This window comes from Coenobita brevimanus, chromosome 23 (genome assembly GCF_032717465.1).
Source record: "Coenobita brevimanus isolate Jiangsu-jjx chromosome 23, ASM3271746v2, whole genome shotgun sequence".
NCBI classification, from domain to species: domain Eukaryota; kingdom Metazoa; phylum Arthropoda; class Malacostraca; order Decapoda; family Coenobitidae; genus Coenobita; species Coenobita brevimanus.
The window spans coordinates 71861975-71888316 of NC_136976.1; the positions used below are offsets into that span (position 1 = coordinate 71861975).

At 42.1% G+C, this 26342-nt stretch overlaps 4 protein-coding genes across 4 annotated transcripts in view; 1 reads left to right on the forward strand and 3 right to left on the reverse strand.

Moving 5' to 3' along the window:
* The window catches only part of LOC145393024 (CD109 antigen-like), a 150721-nt gene that overhangs the window by 109395 nt on the left and 14984 nt on the right, over positions 1-26342 (forward strand). The window lies entirely within an intron of this gene.
* Positions 1-26342, reverse strand: part of LOC145393019 (sulfotransferase 1C4-like) — a 62936-nt gene that overhangs the window by 34297 nt on the left and 2297 nt on the right. The gene's annotated exons all lie outside the window — the stretch shown is intronic.
* Positions 1804-25019, reverse strand: LOC145393023 (sulfotransferase 1A1-like). The gene is made up of 5 exons (XM_080267346.1): positions 24897-25019; positions 23298-23424; positions 22233-22523; positions 21475-21595; positions 1804-3045 (listed from the first exon to the last, which is right to left on the reverse strand). The coding sequence occupies exons 1-4, from the start codon at positions 24990-24992 to the stop codon at positions 21480-21482; spliced, it is 630 nt and encodes a 209-aa protein (XP_080123472.1). The 5' UTR covers positions 24993-25019; the 3' UTR covers positions 1804-3045; positions 21475-21479.
* LOC145393021 (sulfotransferase 1A1-like) lies at positions 3036-10987 on the reverse strand. Its single transcript, XM_080267344.1, has 6 exons — positions 10813-10987; positions 9692-9837; positions 6870-7071; positions 6079-6205; positions 3791-4081; positions 3036-3163 (listed from the first exon to the last, which is right to left on the reverse strand). Exons 1-6 carry the CDS (start codon positions 10978-10980, stop codon positions 3054-3056), a joined length of 1044 nt encoding a protein of 347 aa, XP_080123470.1. The 5' UTR covers positions 10981-10987; the 3' UTR covers positions 3036-3053.

Consider the following 26342-nt stretch of genomic DNA (forward strand, 5'->3'; position numbering starts at 1 on the left):
CTTCACTAACACCACTTGGCAATGCCGTATATTACCAAAAATTAGCGGGAGGTGTCATGTACACTGTGTCAAAGCATCATACCGATCAATTGATTAGTTTGAAAGATATTTGAGAAAAACCATGATACACGGTCCATGAAATGGATAGTAAAAGTGGCGAATTATAGTCATGAATAATTTAGTTTCTCTCTCTCTCTCTCTCTCTCTCTCTCTCTCTCTCTCTCTCTGTCTGATATTCACTCGTGTGATTGTGAGGTGTCTGATGAGTAGATCAGTAAAGATGTAAAAAAAAAGTGGTCTTATACACAGCCTTAGAGAGAGAGAGAGAGAGAATGTTATGTATACGGCTGTCGTACCGTGACATGTAACCTTGAGCAAATGCATTTGGTCCCTCACAACGAGGACCTTATATTCTTTGTACCCCATACGATTTTGCCAGCTGAGGGAGAGTGCTCTATAGATGGCATGTGTTCATCTGACGGAACTGTGCAACTCTATCAATTGCAGTGGCTTAGGGCTCGTATTCTCGGTAAGGAAGCTCCGTAACACCTCTTCCTTAGCGATTTACTTTTTGATACGGCTAGTTAATATCAATTTTTATGTTATTTGTGATGAGTATGGTGGTATTGGAATGGTTTAAATGACAGTACTAAGGAGTAATAAATCGAATAAATCGCTTGGGAAGATGTTAGGGAGCTGAAAGAATGAGGAAAAATGCACAAAAGTGAAAAAAAAAAAAAAGGAAGAATGGAGAAAAAGAAAGAGAGAGAGAGAGAGAGAGAGAGAGAGAGATTTAACTCTGAGGTTGCAGTCACAGGTATCATCGTTACTTGCGTTTTTCTCAATAGGCTATTTCGCCTCTGATCTGATACATACTTTTTGTTTTTCCCCTCTCATGGTCGGAAGAACTCTAGGGCCTGTATTCTTCTCGGTTAAGCACCCTAACACCTTTGCCTGAGCGATTTATTTTTGCTTATGACACATCCGATAGCTTTTTTTTTTTTTTTTTTTCCTCTCATGGTCGGAATAAGTCTAGGACCCATATTTTCATCGGTTAAGGAAGTTCCCTAACACCTTTTCCTAAACGATATATTTTGCTGATGACACTACTTATTTAATACATACTTTCTTTATTGCCCCTTTCATGGTTGGAAGAAGTCTAGGGCCTGTATTCTCGTCTGCTAAGGAAGCACCCTAACACGTTTTCCTAAGCGATTTGTTTTGTTTATTACCCGATTTACTTTTTCCCCCCCCCCCTCATGGTCGGAAAAGTCTAGGGTCTGTATATTCGTTGGTTGAAAAAGAAACCTAACACCTTTCCCAGATCGATTTATTTTGTTTATTACACCGTACTGTCCTTCTCAGTGTCTCATAAATTCTTCCAATATCGCCATACTCTGCATAAATAACGTACAAAAGGATATGAACCACACATATTATTAAATCGCTAAGGAAGAGGTGTTAGCGAGCAGTGTGTGTGTTAGTTACCCCCTTTCATGGTCGGAACCAATCTAGTTAGTTGTTCTAAATACCACAGACGTTTTTATTCAGGTAGGAGAAACTGTTGGAACAAGTATTTTCATTCTCTCGGTAGGTTCTTCAGAAAATCAGTAAAGCCTGTTTGAGTGAATTTCAGATTGTAACTCTTCCTTACCCCACTCTAGAACCGAACCCGCGTCCTTTCGTGTAGCAGACCACTTCCCTAACCACTTGACCATCATCTCACATTAAAATTAGCACAGTAAATAGGGTAATAATATTCTCTTTATACTTAGAATTTTTATTACAAATTTTACACGCCCATTTTCAAAACAGTTCAACCTCTTCGATCCGATTTTTTTTTTTTGCAGGATGGTTTAGATCTAGCCTTCATTAACCCTAGACATCCATTCTAAGATTAGAAATAGAATAATAATGATAGAAAAAATGCGTCTCTGGAGAGAAGGGATTGATTTCAGATTTTCTTGCCCATAGTCAGTAGTAGTTGGTGCAGTAGAAATAGCAGTAGTAGGGGTAGTAGCAGTAGTAGTAACAGTAGTTTTAGTAATAATAGTAGTTGTAGTTGTTGCTGTTGTAGCTGAAACCCCGAGCTCATCTAAAACGAACCGGGTGGACTGCAGGCTTAAGTTTTCCTTCTCCTACAGTCCATCATCCTCTTTTGGGGGGATAGGGAAGTAACGCAGGGATGTTTGTATAACCAGGCACTTGAGCCACCTGGATATACCTGTGCCACCACATGAAGGCACCCCTATCCCTAAGCTATTTTATTTAGTTTGGGGGAGACATTGAAGGGGTTAATGTGAAGACTTTAAAATAACCTCTCCTGTTTCATAATTCTCTCCAGTAAAATCGTCTGGCAGTAGGAGTAAAAATAAAAATCGACAGTGACATCTTTAATAGTCTTGATAATCCATAGTAAAAAATAACAAGCGTAATTACCATCATTAACGGCAGAGTAAATAATTGGTATTAATATATTGCACTGGGGAAGATTAATGTGGGGCGCAAATAAAGAGTAAGTATTGTGTAAAGAGAGAGAGAGTGGCTATAAAGAGGATGATAATTTCTCGATAATCCATAGTAAAAAATAACAAGCATAATTACCACCATTAACGGCAGAGTAAATAATTTGTATTAATATATTGCACGGCGGAAGATTAATATGGGGCGCAGATAAAGAGTATTATGTAAAGAGAGAGATCGGCTATAAAGAGGACGATAACTATATATATGTACTTCCCTTTGACTCCTTCCGCGTCAACATGGAGGGGATGGATGTGGTTAGGTCATGTAAACTCGCTGACATAAATACTGTACCATCCCATAACAATAAGTAGTGAGACAGTGAGCAGTGAATTTTGAAACAGCTATGCGGTACTTGGAACCCAACAAACTTTTCAGACTGCTATGGAAGAGTTTCGTAAATCTTCGGCTAAAAAGGTGATCGATAATTTTGTCAACTATACATGTGTGAGTCATAGATTCTTCTAATTCTCGCCGGGGTGTCACTTTAGAGAGAGAGAGAATTATGGCTAGCTTGACCCCCTCCAACGTCACACACAGTAGGTGAAATTGATCCCGAAGGTCATTTTTTCAGCCGCCCACTTGTCCACCATGGCCTCCTGCTCCAGGGTCAGCTTGCCTTTCCAGTCCCCTGATTCACCTGCAGAGAGAGAGATAGAGAATCGGTGGTCAAGTTAGGGTGAAATTTAGGATATTTTTGACCACCCTGTACCATACAGTTGTTCCAAAAATCATTTGTCACTGCAAGTCCAAGGTCTTCTGAATTAACCATTTGGAATAGATACATAGACAGAGAATTTACTGCCTATTATTGCCAGTAGCTTATCAGTGCCATTATATTCTATAGTATGTATGTATGTATGTATGCTTGTGTATGTCTGTATGTATGTATGCTTGTGTATGTTTGTAGGTATGTATGTATGCTTGTGTATATTTGTATATATGTATGTATGCATATTTATGTTTATGTATGTATTTATATAGTTAAAAGGGACACTAAGCAGCCTTCCCCTCAGGCCCCAAACACTCCCAGTTCACACCTGGAAGAGACTCATTCCTTCTCACAGCCAAGGTTAATCAAATTTTATACAATCAAAATTTATTATTTAAGTTGAAGAAGTGGGCCAGTGTCGTCAGTAAATACAGTAGTGTTGCTTACATTTCCTGAAGATAAATAGATAGTCTGATAGAAAAACACGGTATAGATAGACAAGTAGATAGAAAGGAGTGTCGCAGTCTCGTCAGGTAAACACACAGTAACACATACCTTTCCTGAAGAAGCCACCGTCCTTCTTGACCACTTCTGAGTTGAAAAATTCCATCTCAGCTTCATCTTCACCAGCGAGGGCCTTGCGTTTCTTCATCTCCATAAAGCTGGCGTGTTTGGCAACATTGGTGAGCTGGGCGTCAGTGAGCTTGGTGTCCAGGAAGGCATTGAGCTTCCTGAGTTCCCCCATCACGTCCGCCTTGAGGTCCTCGAAGAAAACGAAGTGTAGGTTGGGGTGGTGACGCTTCTCCCAAGCCTCCTTCACGTGTAGCCAATAGGGACCGTGCACCACTGTGGGGAGGGAGGAGTTAGGAGTGTTCATCATGATCATCATCATCTTTTTCCTCCTCATTATCATCGTTATCGTTATCAGCATCGACATTATATATATATATATATATATATATATATATATATATATATATTTCCACCTATCAACCCGACAAAATATATATATATATATATATATATATATATATATATATATATATATATATATATATATATATATTTCCACCTATCAACCCGACAAAATATATATATATATATATATATATATATATATATATATATATATATATACAGTATATATTTCCACCTATCAACCCGACAAAATCTTCCACAGGTATACCCACTAATGTTTAATAATATTCAGCTTAATCCTGCATCATCCTTTAACATGCTTTGGGTTTCATTTACTCAGGACTTCTCTTGGAAAGATCATATTACATCTCTTGTAAAATCTGCTTCCAAGAGACTGGGTGTGCTAAGCCGTCTCCATTCCTTCTTTACTCCTGCACAATTGTTGACTTTATGCAGGGGTTTTATCTGCCCCTGCGTGGAGTACAACTCTCATGTATGGGGAGGCTCCCCACATACAGCTCTTCTCAATAGGGTGGAGTCAAAGGCTTTTCGCTTCAGTAACTCTCCTCCTCTTACTGACTCCCTTCAACCTCTGTCTCTTCGCCACACTGTTGCATCTTTATCTCTTTTCTGTCGCTACTTCAATGGTCACTGCTCCTCTAAACTGTCTGCATGTATTCCTCCACCTCTACGACGGGTGTGTAGCACCCATCTAGCAGCAAACTCTCATCCCTTTTCTGTCCAACTCTCTAATGCAAGAGTTAACCATTACTCCCAGTCCTTCATTTGTCCAACAGGTCAATTCTGGAACTGACTCCCTCTGTCTGTATTTCCTGCTTCCTATGATCTCGTCTTTCAAACAGTGTATCCAGGCATCTCGAAATGATCTGATCTTGAATTTGGCTCTCTCTTGTATTTTGTCTTTCTTTTGGAAGGAACAGTTTTGCAGGCTCGTTGCCTTTGGTTCCTTCTTCCTCACATAAAATATATATATATATATATATATATATATATATATATATATATATATATGGTTTTCATGTCAGCCAAAACAGCGATCCTAGGCCTCATAGGTTTCAAGAATGCGAAAAACTACGGTGTACCCATGCCATATCGTGACTATACAGCAGTTTCCTACCTTCCTCAAAGCTCCTTTCACATATTTTACCAATTCCTTGTACACTGGATATGCACACTATATTCTCATGATTCACTCTCATTATTTTTATGGTTGAATACTCACATTTGGTGCAAGGTAGAGGCAGTATAGTTGATTAGAAACAGTAGCACAATCTTTGTTGGGCCAATGGCTGATAATGACCAGGAATGCTTCACAAACACCAAACTTCCTATTGCAAACACCAAATCTAATCACAACAGTGCCCAACAACTATACATAAGCACTATTGGTATAATAAAATATGTTGCATGGCTGGGGCGTGAGGTACGAGTGGAAATTTAAAGGACCAAACCACACAGTACCTCTCACACTCACAGGTCATTTGGTACTGAATAACCAGTCCACTCTCTTCCCGGCACTGGGACCCATAGTTGCCAACTCATTACTTTTGACAAGCGCTAGTCAAACAATGACACCTCCAAAAATGACGCCAATCGGCCAAACATTTTCTCTGATGAAAGTTTTTGTGTTTTATGGACAACAAACACGTCAATGAGTTGGGGCCACCCACAGACCCAAAAGACGACAAGCGCGTCAACACGGGCATAGGGGTTAATATGAAAAGAGTTAAGTACAGTTGTCATTTTCTGTATTGGTGGGGGCAACTTTGGCATTTATTTTAGATTAATATTAGACGGTTTTATTCAACTAAGAGCTAATCGTAAGAGTCTGAGTTAAAAAAAAAAAAAAAAAAAAAAGTAAGTGATGAGTTTCACAGATTACACTACAGAATAAACTGACTTACGGTCATCATCCACAAAGTACTTAACAAAATCCTCAAACTCTCCCCGGAAACCATGCACTTTGATCAGTCGAGAGTGGTGGTGATAGGAGATGATCACGTCCTTTGGGTTCCTGGCCACATATATCACCTAGAAAGAATAGTGGTGGTGTTAGTGTTATATGGGGGAGAGATGAGATTAAACTGATTTCTGGTTTGAAGTTAGTTGTTTTCTTGATCAGTTAAAACAGATAATGAGAAGTGGTGATCGCGTCCTTTGGATTCCTGGCTACATACATCACTAGAAAAAGCAATGGTGTTGTTTGTACTAACTTGCATCATGCAGGGGAGAGAAAAACTTAAATTGATCCTTTGGTTGCAGTAGTAAAACCAGTAAAACACATGTGGACTAAAGATTTAAATGTTTGAAGTAGCCATTTCATAATTTTAAAAATGAAAATGAAAACTCCTACTTATTTAACTTACTTGTCCCTCTGAATCTGGTGACATTTTTATTTTTTATTTTATTTTTTTACCTCCTATCTTCAGATGATTTTATTCAACTGAGGCAAAACTTCAAACAGGGGGGGGAGGATGGAGGGGTTACCTAGAGCCTTCAGTACGGGAAATTAACCAAAAATTTATTACAGTAGTCTAGAAGTAACAAGAATAACATTTCAAAACTCTATCACCGTATTGAAGAATTTATACAGAGTGAGGAATGTAAGAAGGATGGAGAGGGTGATGGAGGGTGCGATGTGGTTTGAGGATGTGTAGGTACAGTATGACGTGTGTGTGTGTGTATCTAGCCTTACCTTAGCCGTATCAAGAAGTGCTGGATTGTGAAGGGAGAAGGCCAGATGTGACTTGATGGTTCTTGGGTCTGGTATAGCTTCGGACAACTGTAGCATAAGGCCATCAGCGGGATCTTTGCCGGGACACAGCAGACGGAATCCCTCATAGAATGGATTGTTGTCACTCGTCACCTCAGCCAAATCTCCAAGCAACATGTCCATACTGTGAAGGACCACATGGGAGTTTCGTGAGAAGTTCGGGTGTTTGCTTTTGTCTGCCTTTCATTTGCTCATTTACTCTCGTCATTTTTTTTTTCTCTCTCTCTCTCTAGGTAGATACTCGTAGATACGTACAAATATGTCTGTTGTCTCTATGCACCCATCTCTTACTTTCTGTCTGTCTGTCTATCCATCTATCTAACAGTCTGTCTCTAGTAAATTTTTGAAGTAAAGTAAACAAGTCATAGGTCCCCACTTGGCACCAATAATACTGCAGTAAAAAATTTCTTCTGTAGTATATAAGTCTCTTACTAGGTTTAAGTGTACTGTAACCTACACCTTAACTCGCCTAATTATTACTCTCCTATCTCCTAGCTAATCTCTCCATGAACTGGCCAGTTCGTAAAGGTTACTTAGTTAGAAAGAGTCGGACAGCAGATGACGATGAGCTTGCTGCTCTGTCGGTTGCTTGGGCTGTCAAGTGTCCTTAAGGTGCGTAAGTACAACGTGCCTGGACCTTGTCTAGGAGCAGAGTGAGTTCTTTTTCTTTTCTTTTAATTAATGGCTATTGGCCATAATGTGGCCATTAAGCCAACTAGTCTATTGGACACAGACATATATACAAAGTCCACCATACCGTACACATACAGATATATACAGAGTCCACCATGCATAAAACAGGTGAGCAGAAAACATAATATCATAATGTCTGCAGGACCGGTGATTAAGGGCTGCCTCAAACTGTGGTAGAACTGGAGGCAGCATCCGAGTCATGATTGGAGATGTGAGCCTGTACAACCCCAAGGGTGTACGACAGGATCCTATAGACGTCAGGGTCGGTGATAGCCTGGAGAGATCCCCGGCGCAGCTCGGTGAAGGAGAGCTTAGCCGTCTGGTATTCCCCCTTGCTGAACCCCTCTGTGTCAGATCCTAGAGGTGCACAGTCTCACTAATGGTGTAGTTGTCTTTCTAAAAGGTCAAGGCCAGACTGGGGTAGTGATGAAAAATCGCCCCAGGTAAGTTGCCGGCCTGAGGCGGACGGCTGGGAACCCTCTGATGCCTGCCCCACTGGGGAAGGAGCCATGGCAGCAGGCACCACAGGAGACACAGGGGCGGCAGATTCTTGATCCACAGGAGGTGATGAGGGCGCAGCATCCCCACCCTCCATTGGCACCTCAGAAAGGGCCCAAGAGGCTGACTGGCGGGAAACGGCTCACCCTGACAACCGGATCCTCGTTGGGGGAGTTGAGAGCTGCAACTGCAGCACTCTCGGGATCAAGGTGGTGGAGGTCGCTGGGGGACCAGGATGACGGCGGGAGGCCCTCCTCCCAGGCTTCCTGTGCACCCTGGGTGAGGAGGAAAAAGACTCTGGGTTTTGGATGGCACGGAGCCCATTGGCCCGGAAGATGGCAGGCAGGCGCTAGGCAAAGACTGCCATATCCCCTGCCGAGAAAGCCTTAGCAACCTCCATACACATGATGACGATGGTGGAGACAGGATGTAGGAAAGGCAGACTAATGGTGAGGACGGCGCTGACGATGAAGGAGGGCATGAAGAGAGCCTTGCACTGCCTGGCCTCCTAGGCCGGTGACAGAGGCAGCTGCAGGACCCTTGTCACCCTCCACCGTGACGAATTCAACCGCTTCACCAGCCGCAATTGAAGGCACACGGTGGGCAGGGTTTGGGGAGACGATGGCCGAGCGGTGGATGAACACATCCCCCGTGTCTTGACGCGTCAGACAACCATAGCCTCACCGGACATGGAACCATCACATCTGGCCCTTAACCATGGCTATCACTTTCCCTCGATGTTGTCGCTCGTATCTTGTCGTCTTCACACTCCGCCGTGCACGGTTATTCACGCCCCACTGCTACCGACCAACTCCCACTACTACCGGCCAACTCCTCAACTCACCTGCCAAGCTTTGAAGTTCAACTGCAACTGACCCAGAGTCAAAATGGCTAGCTTCTTCCAATCGAATTTGACGGTGCCAGCTATTAATTAATTACAGTACTAAATACAGTTAGATTATATCATGATAATTATACAGGGCAAATCTAATTAATCTTAGTTTTAATTAAACTAAAGCCAAAACAAATATTCCAATTATCAATGCAAATTTGTTAAAACTACATCTGCTTTAATCTGAGGGCCCTTTCATCCTCGGACACATCATCTAACGCGCAGACGCAGTTTAGTCAGTGGAAATTCCCAAGTAATTACATGTATTTACAATATAGTTGTCCACGATGGTCAAACACAGTAGCATTTAATTTATCAGTAATAAGAATTATTAAAGACAACATAATTTCTGGGATGTAAAAACCGCTTGAATAGTTATTAACGATCTCAGGTTTTCCTCTGCTCTCCAACCAGGGACGACTATTTTAAAAGTAGAGTATGCAACTGCTCTGGGGGAAAATATTTCCCAGTCTCTGTGTATATCTCTCCATCTATCTATCTATATTTGTCTATCAGAGTATCCATCAATGTATCTATGTCTGATCTATCTGTCTATCTATCCATCTGCCAATATCTATCCATCTGTCATTATTTATCTGTCCATCCATCCACCCATTTATCTATGTTTGTCTGCCTATCTATCTGTCTTTCCTCAACTCACTCTTGGAATGGTGATCGTGCCATGACGGGGAGATCGGCCAGTGGGTGATTCAGGTCGGGGTTGTTCCGCATGGTCCACACTAGTTCCTGCATCCACGTGGTTCCGCATTTCGGATACGTCATCACTATTACGTCACTCGGCCTGTACTGGTGAAAGGGGAGGAATTGTTTTTATTTTCATTTATATATTTTTGTTTGCCTATCGCCTCCACGAAGGCGAGTAACACCTTAGAGTCAAGTGCAACGTTTCACCTGCGCTTCAAGTAGAGAGCGGAGTGTTGTTTTTGTTCGTGTGTGTGTGTGTGTGTGTGTGTGTGTGTGTGTGTGTGTGTGTGTGTTTAGTTCTCCGGGTCGGTCAGGATGGTCGTCATCGTTATCTTTAACCCTCCCGGAAGGGAGTTGAGAGCTCATAGTCCGATCCAAGGGCAAGGCTGTGACCTTCACACACAGACACACCCGTCCCCTTGCTCGAGGAGGACAGTAACCACCCACTTTGTCAGTGAAACTTTTTGCATTCTGAGTGAGGCGTGAACTCCCATCTACCAGATGGCAAGAGAGAACGTTACCATTGAGCCAGCATGTGGTGTGTGTGTGTGCGCAAATTAACTAAAACTATTTTGATCTTATTTTAACCACACATTGGAATAGTCTAGGCTTGGCGAAGAGAATGATATTGTTTTTTTTTTTTTTTTTTTTAGAATGTCAGGGGTCATGTTCACAAGGCTAGATTAAGCTACCCAAATAACTCAAACAGCTTTGATCTGTGTTTAGCCAAATTTCGTGGAAGGGCTGAGGGTCAGTCAAGGGATTGACTTCTTGTTTTTGAGACCAGTAGGTCAAAGGTCAAGTTCACAGGCATAGGTTAAAGTTTGACCTCACAAAATCAACTTCGAAATGTTATCCGATTTAGACCAAACTTGGCAAAAGGGTTGAGGGTAAGGCAAGAAGGAAGGGATTCGATTCTGAGCAGTCAAAGGTCAAGGTCAGATATTCTCCCTCAGACCAGTTAGTGGGCGCTGGTATTGCACTCTGATGATTCTTCTAGTGTCCGTTTAGTTCGCCATCACTAGAATCGAGCCTGGGACCTCTTGATCGCGGGTCAACGTGGATGAGTGTAGATACCTTGAAGTTGTAGATTTTGTCAGCGAAGTTCTTGTACGGTGACGGGAAGACCCAACCACCGGGACTGAGACGGACCATGCCGTGTTGGTATCCCGAGAAGAGTCTTGTCTGCTCAGCCAGTTCCTCGCCTTCCATCTCCACCGCCTTGTGTCCGCTCGCTAAGGACATTGTCAGCCTGTTGAATATAGTTGAGTCAGTTTCTCTAGGGTTCACCATTCGATTTCACTATGTACTGCATAACTTCATTCCATTCGAAGACTATGGCTTTAATCTTTAATATATCTACTTTTACTTCTTATTTTCTCTCTTACACACACACACATACCAAGCCTTGCAACTCCCATAGTCCTCTTATCTTCACACAAATGGAGTATCAACAAACATTACAAGCATTTCCCAAACCTCTCTCTACCTTATATTTCTTTATAACACCGTCCAGAAGCATGGCGGTTCATAAATAGTGCTACACTAGCAACTTACGTATTGCGAGGACGGCTCAGTCTGCTGGTGTGGATGTGTAATGGAAAGAATGAAACTTAATCACAGTCCTGGCCGAGATTCGATCTCAGGCCCCCGCGCATTATACGCGCGCACGTTTCCACTGAGCCAGAGAGGGGATCCCCACACTGCCTCTAGGCAACGCGGGCTTTTATACACACCATTACATCATTCTTTTGTTCCCCTAGTGATTAATTTGGTCAGTTTCGAACACACGTGGTAGCGTGGCACACACTGAAGGCCAACATTAGGGGGAGCCCGCGAACCACACACACAACTCACCCCCGGGATATAAGGTTTAAGATACTGTCAACAACATAGCCCTCTAAGCCCCGCCTCACATCCCACACCGCTGCCAACCAGTGTAATGGGGTAGAGAATTTTAAGTCGACGACGCATCGTTTTCTCATTCATGCCTACTGCCACCTGAATACCAAGGAAAAGCACAACCCGTTTCCTCAACTCCCGTTATGACATGCACAAAGGTCAAATGGTAAAATAGCAGCTAATTAACTTATAATTATGTCTTATTAAAGTCTGGGCTATAATCTTGTTAAGCACGCACATTCTCCTGCCTACTTAGGACCACCACTACTGAAAAATACTAGGGAGACTCAAGATATGGGTGAGTGCGTGCATGAGGTAGGGCTCAGAGGTAGTATAGCGAGGTAACTATGAGGTATCCACCGACACATCTCTCTACTCGGGCATTTCTTCCCCCAGGACCAGTGTCCTGGAATTTATTTTACACTAGTAAAATAATATATGTGATCCCAAGTTAACAGTAATAACTAAGTACAAATTACAAAGTTAGCAAAGAGTAGTGAAAAGAAATTAATTTATGAGCTAGTTATACTGATTAGGTAATATTACCCCTTCAACTCCGTTATCTTCCCACATGACCTTGAAAAGGTAGAGATTCTTTTATTCATTTACCATAGGAATGTAATCATTAACTTCTATTCAGTTACCACATGGAATGTATTCACTGGTTATAAATTAGCATACAGGAATTATTCTGACATAACACTGCCACGGTGAACAAAGGCTTTTCCCAACATGCCGTTCACTTCATTTCTCTTGTAAATCACTTGTCATTTTATGCTAAAACTACTTCAGACTACATATCATGTGTCTGTGAGGAATATATATGTAAGTACTAACCTCTTTAGGAGGGCAAAATAACCTACAAATCCTTGGGAAGTATGAATGTGAAAAGGATTCCTGCCTGCCCAGCTCCGTTCGTGTTATAGACGGAGGTGAGAGGCCGCGAGGGGAGCCCGCAACAGGGATGAGACGAACGAAAATTTCCATTTACCAACCTTTCTTTTAGCTAATTTGGTAGTATGAATTTAATATGAGAGGAAGGGTTATCGAATACGATTGTGATCGTGCACTTGTCTGCTTTTAACAATTTAGTTTTAATAGGATTTTAGGAAATCGAGGGGAAAGCGGGACGTTGTCACCCCGGAAGAACAGTGACGTCAGGTTCGCGGGTATTTGAGTTACAGATGGCGGGCAGTTCAAATCCAATCTCACGCCCACTGCATTCATGGAGCCTTAATATTAAAGTACAAAAATTGTGCTTATTTTAGGCGACAAGTGAGTGAAGGGAAGTCTTACTCAGAACTTATAAATGACCTCTACAGGCTACTGGCACCATTACAGGTGTAGTGTGACTAGTAGGAAGTAAATAAATGTAGGAGACTGATAACCCTGAATAAGCCGTCCACGCAGTATATAAGAAATTGGGTAAAGGAGTGGAAACATATACCTGTTTATATGCACGGTTACACCGCTAGAATGTCCCTATTCACTCCCACACAAGCAGCTGTATGCACACACAATGGCGTTGGTTATGTGTGACGCCTAGTGTTAAGTCAGCATAGAGTGTGAACCCGCCCCTCCCCCACCTCGACCTTCATGGAGTAACCAGATACCAGCAAGCACCTCATAAAGTTTAGTACGATTTCTAAAAGCTTCCCCTCTTAGATCGCCATTTTTTTTTACCGGAGCCCGCCAAAAAAGCAGACTAACTTGTAAAGTTTTCCTAATACCGTGTTTTTATTTTCATACTTGCTGGTTTTAATGTTAGTGTAGTCTTTTGAGATATTAAAACTAGTGCTTCTGATTATTCATGTCAGCTGACTCTGTAACCATGACCAGGCACAGAGACCAAGACGATAATACTGTGCGAAGTGCATTTATAAACACACCGCCAAGGGGACGTAGTTATGAAGGATCCTTTCTTTTAGGGGTATTTGTATCCTTTACTGTCGTTTCTTTAGCGGGCAGTCTTACCATACCCAGTGGATTTGTGTTATCATATAGTGTATGCCTGTATGTTTTTTTTTTTTTTTTTTTTTTTTTGTGCAAATGAATATTGCCGAATCTTGCTCAACATACTGAAAGGTGGATTTCGTTTCCCAACTTCCCAACTGGATGCTGGGTTAGGTTAGGTTAGGGTAGATTAAATTATTAGGTACAGTTAAGCTAAGTTTAGATTAGGTTTAGTTAAACATTTAGAGTAGGCCCAAGATTGTCGTAGTCATATTATGGCTATTTTTCATTTGCACAACAAATGAGGCCTCAGAACACTCAAATGAACTAAAGAAAAAATATCAATGGAAGAAAAAAAAAAAACACCAGAAAACAGGAAAGTTCAATAAAGGAAATATTCTGCTTTTTTTTTTTTAAGATAAATGGTCTCCCTTTCGGTTCATTAGTATCAGTAGTTTTTATTTTTAAGATTATTCACTTTTAAAATTCACTCTGGTATCGTTGTAAAGTGTTGTTAATGACAATAAAAGTTGCTCTTGTTGCTGTGATCCCAAAATTCTGAAAAGCTTGAACCGTTACCCTCCATCTTCCTCCTTTCAAGGGATAGGGAATTGTTGACGGAGGTATGTATAACCAGAAAGCTAATCCGCCCAGCTACATGGGTCCCACAAAGTATAAGGTAAAGAAAGAAGTATATACACAATCCTATAAACAGTTTATGTTTATGGATAATGACCTAAAGTGGCGAATTATACAGTAGTCATGAATAATTTAGTCTCTCTCTCTCTCTCTCTCTCTCTCTCTCTCTCTCTCTCTCTCTCTCTCTCTCATATTGACTTGTGTGATTGTGAGGTGTTTGGTGAGAGGATCAGTAATAATAAAAGTCTTATACACAACCTGAGAGAGAGACAGAGAGAGAGAGAATGTTAATGTATACGGCTGTCTTATCGTGACTCAGTGCATAACCTTGAGCAAAAGCACTTTGTCCATTCACCACGAGGACCACATTTTATATTCTTTGTACCCCAGTTGATTTTGCCAGCTGAGGGAGTGCAGTATGTGTTCATCTGACGGAACTGCGCAACTCTTTCAATTGTAGCAGCGTTTTTGTCGTCCAGGCTGGAAGTGGGATTCGAAGCGCGTCTTGGGGCGTTTGGTTTATATCCGCAAAAAGTCAGGATACCTAGAGCCGAAAAATTACACTTGCCGATCGCAGTGTAAACAGAGGGGTTAGCCGAAGATCATACGACGAATATGCAATTTAGACGTAGCCTATTTGTGCAGAACTGGCTCTATATGTCGTTAATATTGGCCACCTGCAGCCTAATTTTATGTACATCGTGCAAATTTAATGGTATTTATCACCTACTTGTCCTTGATGGCCACTCCCACTCTGCCCAAGCTGCTCGAAGACTGCTCCCGACCGCGCTTGGGTGAGATACGAAGACGGTCTTGGTTTCGATGACAAATGCTTGGGCCGGGCTTCGTTATCACTTAGGCCGACAAAATCAGCGCAGCTTGGTTTTGCTGAAGATGACTTCGAATCCGATCCGTCAACTTGGACTACAAAAACGCGGCTGTAGACTGGCTTTGGGCTCGTACTGTCGTTTGTTAAGGAAGCTCCCCAAAGGCGCGATTCCACCGAGGCAACATTTTGGCAACATGTGGCAGTACTCCCGAGGTTGATGGCAAGCTGGTGATAGGGAGAGCTGAAGCTCCCGTTTCACCAGCCCTCAGGACTTGATCCTGACCATCTCCCTTTTCTGAACATTTTCAGTGCATTCATTTACACAGAGAGTAGGCCAGCATGCTCTCATAATACCTCTACCTTCAACTGTCTACACCACACTACATGCGCATAACATATCACACCTTCTATTCACATCTATAGTAATGGCCGCTGCAATCTTACAATCAAATGAGGTGGTACCTCGGATTGCCACCACCGGCAGGGTAGGGCTGGAGGCACAGGGTCCTCCCGGTCGCCATCAAGCGACTGTGCCGGCAGCGACTGTTGCTATTTCCGGGAATGCTCGTCGGCGAAGAGGTGATGGTGCGGCCTTATTCTTTACCAACATCCGCGGCCTATCCACAAATTTAAACTTAGTTCATTTTTTCCTTCGGTCCATATCCCCTTTAGCCCTTTTCCTCACAGAACCACAAATCTCACCCTCTACCGATATATCTCCATTTTGTTTTCCCGGTTACCATCTCCTTACAAACTTTCGAAACAAGGGCGGCACCTGTTGTTATATCAAATCCCAATATGCAGTTGATACTATTTTAAACTTCACTTCATCCAGTTTTGATTACTCATTATATAAATTAAATTGCCAAAACATTACCAAATATATCTGTGTAGTTTATCGGTCCCCCAATGCTTCTTCGGAACCCAGTGTATTTGATTCCATATCCACTCAGTTGAGTAACCTTGACCTTGCCCTCGGCAATGAAATTACCATTTTGGGTGATTTTAACATACACAATGTTGAATGGTTATTGCATTCTGCCCGGACTGACGAGGCTGGTCTAGAAGGCGAGCTGTTTGCGGAATCGTTTAATCTCACCCAGTTGGTAAAGCAACCTACCAGAATACCTGATAATCCTGACCATAATGCCCATCTCTTGGATTTATTCTTGACAAATAATCCAGATCAATACAGGATAGAGGTACTGTCACCACTTGGATCCTCTGACCACAATCTCATCAAAGCCTCATTAGTTAACCCTCCTACACCTCCCCATTCCGAACCTGTCAGGGTGACCCGATGGAACTTTGACAGGGCAGACTGGGATGGATTTAGAAATTATCTTGCTGATGTTCCATGGCAGTCTTTCTTCTCTAGTGATCCCAATTCTACCCAGTCCCACATTTGTGACTTAATACTAGCTGGTATGAATTTATTCATACCAAGTCAACAATTCACTAAAAGATCAAACTCTCCAAAATGGTTTGATGGCAATTGTGCCAGAGCAACAGCCCAAAAGTCATTAGCATATAACTCTTACTTAAAATCAAAAACACCTGAATCACTCTCCCAATTTAAAATTGCTAGAAATCATGCAAAAGCTGTATTAAATCTATCTAAATCAAACTTTCTTCAAAAGCAAGCATCAAAACTACTTAACAACCCTAATGACAATAGAATATTCTGGTCAACTCTTAATTCTTTCAATAATAACTTTAACAAGTCATCTTCCATTCCCCCACTAAAATCTTCAGATGGCAATATTACAAATGACCCACATGGGAAAGCAGATATCTTTGCTAGTACCTTTGCAAGAAACTCTACCATAGATGATACCAGCCAGAATGTCTCAGTACTGGAACTTGATTCTCCCGAAATTGCCCCACTTAAAATACAGACAAGATTTGTAAAATCCATCCTAGACAATTTACCTACCAACAAAGCTCCAGGTCCAGATGGAATTCCGCCAATTGTTTTGAAAAGTGTTCCCCTGAACTTGCCTCTGTCCTAGCTAAATTATTCAGACTATGCATACGTACTTCTTTATTCCCAAATTCATGGAAAGAAGCCAATATCCACCCAGTTCCGAAGAAAGGAAGTTCGTCTGACCCCTCCAATTACAGACCAATAGCTATCACATCTTCTCTTGGTAAGGTATTTGAAACTTTAATTAATAAGCATATTGTTAAACATCTTGAATCCAACAACTTAATTAATGATAGACAATACGGTTTTCGCCACGAAAGATCCACCATTGACATACTCAATCTCCTAACTCATACCATCCATCAATCAATTGATCTACATGGAGAAACTCATGCTGTAGCTCTTGATATCTCTAAAGCTTTCGACAGAGTATGGCACCGTTCCCTGCTGTCCAAACTCCCTTGCTATGGACTAACGTCTTTTGTTCCTTTGATTTCTTCTTATCTTAGTGACAGGAAAATAAGAGTAAAAGTAGATGATGTATATTCGAATTTCCACTCAGTTAACGCCGGCGTGCCGCAGGGATCAGTTCTGGCGCCAACCCTATTTCTGGTTCATATTAATGATCTCTTATCTGTCACTCACAATCCCATTCACTCATATGCAGATGACTCAACACTACATAGTTCATTCACACTCAGACATCCATTTACAAAGTCTAATATCTCTACCTCTCAACTCAGTACAGCCATCTCCATAAATCAAGATCTATCTACAATCAGTGAATGGGGACAAAACAACCTTGTCTCTTTTAATGCTAGTAAAACTAAATATATACAGTTTACTAATAGACAGATATTGCCAGATTCGTACATTACCTTCAGTGCTACTAATATTCCCATCTCCAAAAGTATTGAAATTCTTGGTGTCTCACTTAACAGTGCCCTCAGCTGGACCTCTCATGTCAGATCACTTGCTAAAACCGCCTCAAAGAAACTTGGATTATTGTACAGAGTCCGTAACTTCTTCACCGATGAGCAGTTAGCTATAATTTATAAGAGTCATGTGCGCTCTCAGCTTGAATATTGCTCACCCTTGTGGAATGGTTGTGGAGAGGTTGCATTAAGACAACTAGACAAAATTCAGAATAAAGCTGTTAGAATCATTAACAACCCTGCCATTACATATAAACTACCTCCCTGCAAGTAAGAAGGAATGTTGCCTCCCTTGCATTATTTTACAGATATTTTTTTGGCAAATGCTCAGACGAAGTTGCGTCCATGGTGCCACCTCTCCATGCCTTCCCTCGTGCTACACGGGCATCTGGTAGCGCTCATGACTGGAATGTCACTCAACCATATTGCAGAACTTCTGCCTATCAGAATTCTTTCATTCCCCGAACTGCATCTCTCTGGAACTCGCTTCCCCAGAGTTGTTTTCCTTCAAATTTCAACCTACAACTGTTCAAGTCTAACTGTTACAGATATTTTGTGAACAGAGGACACCAGTAATCTGGTGTATGGATAATTTTTTTTCTCCATTTGTTTTTCCTTCCTCCGTTCTGTTATTTAAAAAAAAAAAAAAAAAAAAAAAATGCTACATTGTCGCATAGGCCAAGTGTGTTCCAACCATTTCAACACAAGGCAACATGTAGCATGCGACTGTGTGGCATGCAACAGGTGGCAACATGTTGCCCGTAGAACGTGACGCATGCGACAAGAGTTAGCCTGTTGCCTAGTGTTGCCCGCCTTCCCACCAGTCGCGGGAAGGATTCCATGTTGAAAGCAGCAAGGTGCATTGGTCTCAAGAAAAAAACGAAGAATTGATTGAAGAATATAGAAAACTTGTTCTATGGGATATACGCTTGGAACAATACAAGAATAACCAGGCTAAACTAGATGCACTGCGGGGATTAGCCAAGAACACTCACTCTCTCTCTTTCTCTCTCTCTCTACTTTTGTCGCTTCTCCTCTCTCTTCCCTACTTTTCTCTCCGTTCCCCCCCCCCCTTTCTCTCTCTCTGTCCGCCAGTCCTAATACTGTGTCAACACTAGCAAATCTTTCATCTGTTACATTATTCTCTCTATCCTGTCTCTTGTTAAGCTACGGTACGGAACTTCAGCAAATTTTTGCATTCGTGCTTTCTTGACGGCGGGCACACAGCACTCGTCTTTCTATACATTCAAACCTTTTTTTATAAGTTATTCGCAGTGTGTGTGTGTGTGTGTGTGTGTGTGTGTGTGTGTGTGTGTGTGTGTGTGTGTGTGTGTGTGTTTTACACGATATCTATTTGTATATTTTTTGTTAAGCTCTGTCTATCTACATATCAGTCTGTCTGTTACATCGTGTTGACAACTGGCTCGGTTTTTGTTGAATCGGTGGAAAAGGTTTTGTGACAATCAACATAAACATTGGCATGTAGCATGCAACATGAAACAACAATGTTGACTTGTCGCAGTCAACATGTCTCATGGTTGAATGTCGCATTCAACATACATGTTGAAAGCCAGGCAAGTCGCATGCGACTCCCAGTCCTTCATTTATGCAACAGGTCAACTCTGGAACTGTCTCCCTCTGTATTTCCTGCTGTGTATGATCTCCAGTCTTTCAAACGCAGTGTGTCCAGGTATCTCGAAATGAATGGATCATGAATTTGGCTCTCTCTTGTATTTTGTTTTACTCTTGGAGGGAACTTTTATTGTGGGCTCATGGCCTTTGGTTCCTTCTTCCTCGCATAAAAAAAAAATGTTGCCTGTGTTGTCCCGGTGGAATCGCACCTTAACACCTCTTCCTTAGCGATTTATTTCTTCATACTGCTAGGTAGTATCAGTTTGTATATCATCAGTTATGGTATTGGAATGATTTAAATGACAGGATACTAAGGAGTAAACAAAATTAATCGCTTAGGAAGAGATGTTAGGGAGCTGAAAGGGGTGAGTTCAGTCTTGTTTTTATGAGTCTTAAAAATGCACAAAAGGGTAAAAAAAGAAAAAAGGAAGAATGAAGGAGAGAGAGAGAGAGAGAGAGAGAGAATGAAATCTAACTCTGAGGTTGCATAGTCACAGGCATCATCGTTACTTGCGTTTTTCTCAATCTTTCGCCTCTGATCTGATATATACATTTTTCCCCCTCTCATGATCGGAAGAAGTCTAGGACCCGTATTCTCATCGGTTAAGGAAGCTCCCTAGCACCTTTTCCTAAGCGATTTATTTTGTTTATGATACTTCTTATCTGATATGTACTTTTTTTTTTGCTCTCTCATGGTTGGAAGAAGTTTAGGGCCTGTATTCTCGTCTGCTAAGGAAGCACCCTAACACTTTTCCTAAGCGATATATTTTGCTTTTGGCATCTTTTATCTTTTTGTTTGTTTGTTTGTTTTTTTACTCCTCTCATGGTCAGAAAAGTCTAGGGTCTGTAATCTCCTTGGTTAAGAAGGTCCCTTAACACCTTTTCTTAAGCGATTTATTATGTTTATTACACCATACTGTCCTCAGTGTTTCATTAATTCCTCCAATATCGCCATACTGTGCATAAATAACGTGCAAAAGGATATTAACTTCACATTCACAAATAAATCGCGTGATTTTTTCATGAGGGTTTAGATCCAGCCTTCGTTAACCCTAGACATCCTCTCTAAGAATAGAAATAGAATGCTAGAATAATAGATAAAATGCGTCCTTGGAGGGAAAGGGTTGATTTCTTTCGTTCGATGGCATTAAATTTTTCAGCCGTAATCCGTAGTAGTAGTAGTTGTTGTTGTAGAAGTAGTAGTAGTAGTAGTAATAGTAATAGTAGTAGTAGTAGTAACAGTAATTTTAATAATAATAGTAGCAGTAGTAGTAACAGTAATTTTAATAATAGTAGTAGTAGTAGTAGTAGTAATAGTAGTAACAGTAATTTTAATAGTAGTAATAGTTGTTGTTGTTGTTGTTGTTGTTGTTGTAGTAGCTGAAACTCCAAGCTAATCTGAAACAAACCCGATGGACTGCAGGCTTAAGTTTCCCTTCTCCTGCAGTCCACCATCGTCTTCTGGGGGATAGGGAAGGAACACAGGGACGTTTGTATAACCAGGCACTTGAGCCGCCCGGATATACCAGTGCCACCACGTGAAGGCATCCGTCTCCCTAAGCTATTTTATTCCTTTTGGGGGAGACGTATTGGAGGTTTTGAAGGGTTTATTATACTTTAAAATAACCCCTCCAGCTCCCTTTCTCTCCAGTAAAATCGTCTGGTGGTAGTGGGAGTAAAAATGAAAATGAACATATTGACAGCACTAACACAGTCTTGATAATCCATGGTAAGAAATAACAAGCTACTATACCATTAACTGCTGAGAGTAAAATAATTTATATTCATATATTGCTCGGGGGAAGATTAACTCTCGCAGTGGTGTCACATTAGAGAGAGGGGGGTGAGGGAGAGAGGGAGAGAGAATTACGGCCAGCTTAGGGAGGGAGGAGAGGGGGAGAGAGGATTACGGCCAGCTTGACCTCCATCACCACACAGAGTAGGTGAATTTGATCCCGAAGGAGGTCATTTTTTCAGCCGTCCACTTGTCCACCATGGCCTCCTGCTCCGGGGTCAGCTTCCCCTTCCAGTCCCCTGATTCACCTGCAGAGAGAGAGAGAATCGGTTGTCAGGTCAGGGTGAAAATCAGGATATTCTTGACCACCCTATACTGTACAATCGTTCCAAAAAATATTCGTCGCTTTGGTTCCAGTGTCTTCTGGAATTATTTAACCTTTTGGAATTTACAGCTTATTAATGCTTGTAGCTCATCAATGCCTGTATATTTTGTAGTAAATACGCCCATTCAGTACATGATATACAGTTAATGGTAGAAGCGATTATGAGAAGGAGTTTTAAGGCAAAGAAGCTTCAGTAGTCCAGTACATGTAAAGACAGACAGACTCCTTACTTCCCCTTGGTGGCCTTACGAGAGAGAGAGAGAGAGAGATAAGGGAGGTTAAGCTGACCGATACGATAAAAAAAAAAATCCAGAACAAGAATACAAATGCAATACAAAGCAGAACAGTACAGAAGAGAACAATACAATATGGAACTAAAAAGAAAAAATCAGTACAGCATAACCCAGAACAGTACGGAGCAATACATGAAAGTAGAGAACAAGAAAATACAGAACAGAGCACAAAACTGTAGTACAATAGAACACAGTATGATACAAGAAACTACGACAAACTACATTACAGATCGATACAAAAAACTAAAAATCAACAATAGGCTCTACCCTTCCTGAAGAATCCACCGTTTTCTTTTATCACGTCCGGCTTGTAGTAATCCATTTCCTCTTCTTTCACCCCCGTCGCCACCTTCCTTCCCTTCATCTCCTTAAAGCTGGAGTGTTTGGCCACGTTCCGCAGCTGTTCCTCGCTCAAGTTCGCGCCCAGGAACTTGTCGATTTTCCGAAGTTCCCCCATGTAGTCCTTCTTGAGGTCCTCGAAGAAAAGGAGGAGCAGGTTGGGGTGGTGACGCCGATCCCAGGCATCCTTGACGTGTAACCAGTAGGGACCGTACATCACTGTGGGGAGAGGGATATGAGTGTGTGTGTGTGTGTGTGTGTGTGTGTGTGTGTGTGTGTGTGTGTGCTGGAGGAAGAGCAGCCTGATTGCGGACGATAGTATGACTTGGAGGCGATTTGTCTGTGGTCGCCCACTCCGGAAATAGATAAATGGATAGATAAAGCTCATTTTGACATATCATCATCATGGGAAGGGAAAAACTAGTGCACTCAGCTGAAATGGCTTAAAGTATTAGTATGCGGAGAGGGACGCCTTCACGTGGTGGCACCCATAGAGCTATTGTCCGATTCTGCAAACGTCCCTCATCTTCCCCCTATCCCCCGAAAGGATGATGGGGGACGAAAGGGAGGGGACAACTTCAGCCTACGATGCAACGTTTCCTGACCCGATGAGCCTTAGACCACAGTCCGAAATTTTACTTCATACCAGGAATTTATTTTTGTGGTGATAGTTGTGGTAGTGGTAGTGGTAATAGTTATGGAAAATGTGGTTGTGGTGGTGATGGTGTCAGTGTGGTCGTGGTGGTGATAGTGACAGTGGTGGTAATTGTGATGGTGTGGTAGTGATGGTGATGGTGACAGTGTGGAAGTGGTGGTGATGGTGGTAATGGTGATAGTGTGGTAGTGGTGGTGATAGTGGTAATCGTGATAGTGTGGTAGTGGTGGTGATGCTGGTGGCGGTGGTGGTCGTGGTGTGATAATGGTGATGGTAACGGAGGCGGTGATGGCAGTGGCAGTGGTGGTGTTAGCCTAAAATTACGGTGGTTATCTTACAGTCATCATCCACAAAGTACTTGACGAAATCATGGAAGGTTCCCCCATAGTCGTGGAGATCATGGAGGCGGGAATGGTGATGGTAGGACACAACCACATCCTTGGGGTTCCTGACCACGTAGATCACCTGAAAGTAGACGAAGTGTAGGTTAAAATGCAAAACTGAACACTTTAAGGCTGGACCTCATTTTTGTACCGAATCTAACCAAACCTAACTTAATCTAATCTAACGTGACTTGAGTTCGTCCTTGGGGTTCCTGGCCACGTAGATCATCTGAAAGTAGGGGCAGCCTAGATTCAATGTACAGTTGCATGCATTCATTATTGTACCTGATTCTTGTACCAAATCTAACTTAAAGTAACCTTACCTAACCTGGCCATATCCTTGTGCTCGTAGCCACGTAGATAACCTGAGACTAGGGGTAGTTGAGGTTAAATGTACAGTTGCGGACATGGATTTTGGTTGACGATATACTTAAAATCAGTATGTTGGTGTGCCTAGCCTGACCTCGCCTTAACTACCCTGACTTCATCCCCTCTGCCTGACCTTACATTGCTTTACCTGACCTGGCGTGACCTAACCTGACCTAACAACCTAACTTAACGACATCCTTGGGGTTCCTCGCCACGTAGATCACCTGAAGGGGGTGGCAGTGAAACTTAAAATACACAGTTCCTAGCATGACTTTCAGTGATATATAAAACTTTGTTGCAGAGTGAAACTTAACAGATCTAGCCAAAGTTAACCTTGCTAACCAAGCCTAATCTGACCTAATCTATGTTAACTTAACCTAACCTAACCTGGATCCCCTGAGGGTTGTGTTAATGAAGGTTAAACGCATTCAATCCGACAAAGTATTTTTTTAACGATTCTTGCTACTTTCATGCGGTTTTTATTTACATTCAGAAAGTCTGTTAATAAGAATGCTGTATCTGCCTGTCTTCTCCTCTTCGACAAGCCCCTCGTCTGCTGGATAAAGGCGTCCGATACTAGCAAGAAAACAAACAAACACGTCCTGGGTTGAAGGGTCGACACCTGGGATATGAATTAATTACTTCCTTTTTCCAACCTATTCTCTCTCTCTCTCTCTCTCTCTCTCTCTCTGGCACTATTTAGCCACAAGTCGGTGTCATGCGTCTTAGTTGTTGCAGATTTACGACTCTGATTTACGTGGATTTACGACCCTGATTTACGCGGATTTACAACACTGATTTAAAAAGTCCATGGAGAGAGGCAGAAGAGGTGACAGAACTTTTGATGGCGATTGCACAGTTAGGAACATAAGTTATAGTATTGCTAGTAATGCTGCGTTTATGTACCGATGGGAAACTTTGACTACTATCATTACAATGGCTAAATTCCCGAAAGGATATTTGTGAGGGGATGACAATAGTATTGGCATGTTTTGTTGCAGAGAGAGAGAGAGAGAGAGAGAGAGAGAGAGAGAGAACCGCACCTTAGCCGTATCAAGCAGGTGAGGGTGGTTCTTGAAGGAAAATCAGTGATGTGATGACTTGCAGCTCAGGTGTGTGGGTGTGGGTGTGTATGGGTGTGTGTGGGGGGAGGTGAAAGAGAGACAGAAGCAGCCAGATACTTACCTTAATCTTATCAAGCAGGTTGGGGTGGTGAAGGGAGAATGGCAGGTGTGACTTGAAGACTCTGGGTTGTGGTGTTGCCTCGCACATCTGCAACATGAAACCGTCCTCATGGTTCTTGCCGGGGCACAGGCGCTTGAAAGTCACAAGGAACGGGTGCTTGTCGTCAATTGGCTTCTTGCTGCAGCGGAGGAACATGTCCATGCTGAAAATGATATTCGGTTTTTACATTCATTTTTTATCTTCTGAACTCTTTTGGCCGGTTGCCTCTTATTTCTACCTTTAAGCTGTTTTTTTTACTAATTACCTCTTTTTTTTTCCGTGTAACTCTCATTTACCCTTTACCTTTTTTTATTTTGCGGCTTTTGGTTTATTACATCTGAATAACAAATGCTTACCGAAAATGGTATTAGATTTTAACCCTTCAGCTCTGTTTTCAGCTAAATTGCATGGAGTACAGTACTACATTCTTGTGTCAGTCTCCTTCTACAGTTCAGCGTTCAAGATGGAAAGGATTTTGTGAGCCAAGTTAAAGTGAATAGACTATCTTACTCCTGGAAGGGCGAGCGTGCCATGATGGGGAGCATGGCCTGGGGGTGGTCCAGGCTGGGATTGTAGAGCATGGTCCATACGATCTCCTGGGTCCATGTTGTACCGCATTTAGGGAACGTCATCACCATTACGTCACTCGGCTCGTACTGGGGGGAGGGAGGAGGGTTGAGGGGGAGGAAGTGGGTTAGTGAGGCGGTTGACGGGGTGGCTGGGGGTTTAGTGAGGGGGGGTTGACGGGGTGGTGGAGGTATAGCGAAGGGGTTGCGAGGGAGGGAAAGGGTTTGATGGGGGAGGTGGGGTTTTGTGAGGGGGTTAACGGGGTGGTGGGGGTATAGTGAAAGGGTTGTGGGGGAGGGAAGGGGCTTGATGGGAGTGGGTAGGTTTTAATGAGGGGGCTGTGGGAGGAGGGAGAGGCTTAGTGAGGAGGTTGCCGGGGGGAGGTGGGTTATTGAGGGGGTTGAGAGGGGAGGGATGGAGTTTACTGATGTCAACAGATTACTCTGAAATTATAGGTGTTGTCAGCAAAATTACCTTAAAATTATAGATGTCAACAAATTATCTTGAAATTGTAAACTTTGAGCAAATATATAAATGTTCTCAGCAAATTGCCTTGTAGATGTTGTCAAGAAAATAGCCATGATATTATAGATAGAAAATAACCTTGAAATTATAGATCGTGTTGGAAAATTACCTTGAAATTATATATGTTATCAGCAAAATTACCTTGAAATTGAAGATGTTGTCAGCAAAATTTCTTTGAAATTACAATTGTCAGCAATTTACCTTGAAATTGTCGATGTTGTCAGTAAATTACCTTGAAAGTACAGGTATTGTTAGTATATCTGACACGGGTAAAAATAATCTTGTTGTTTTTAATTCTTCTAAGACTCAGTTCTT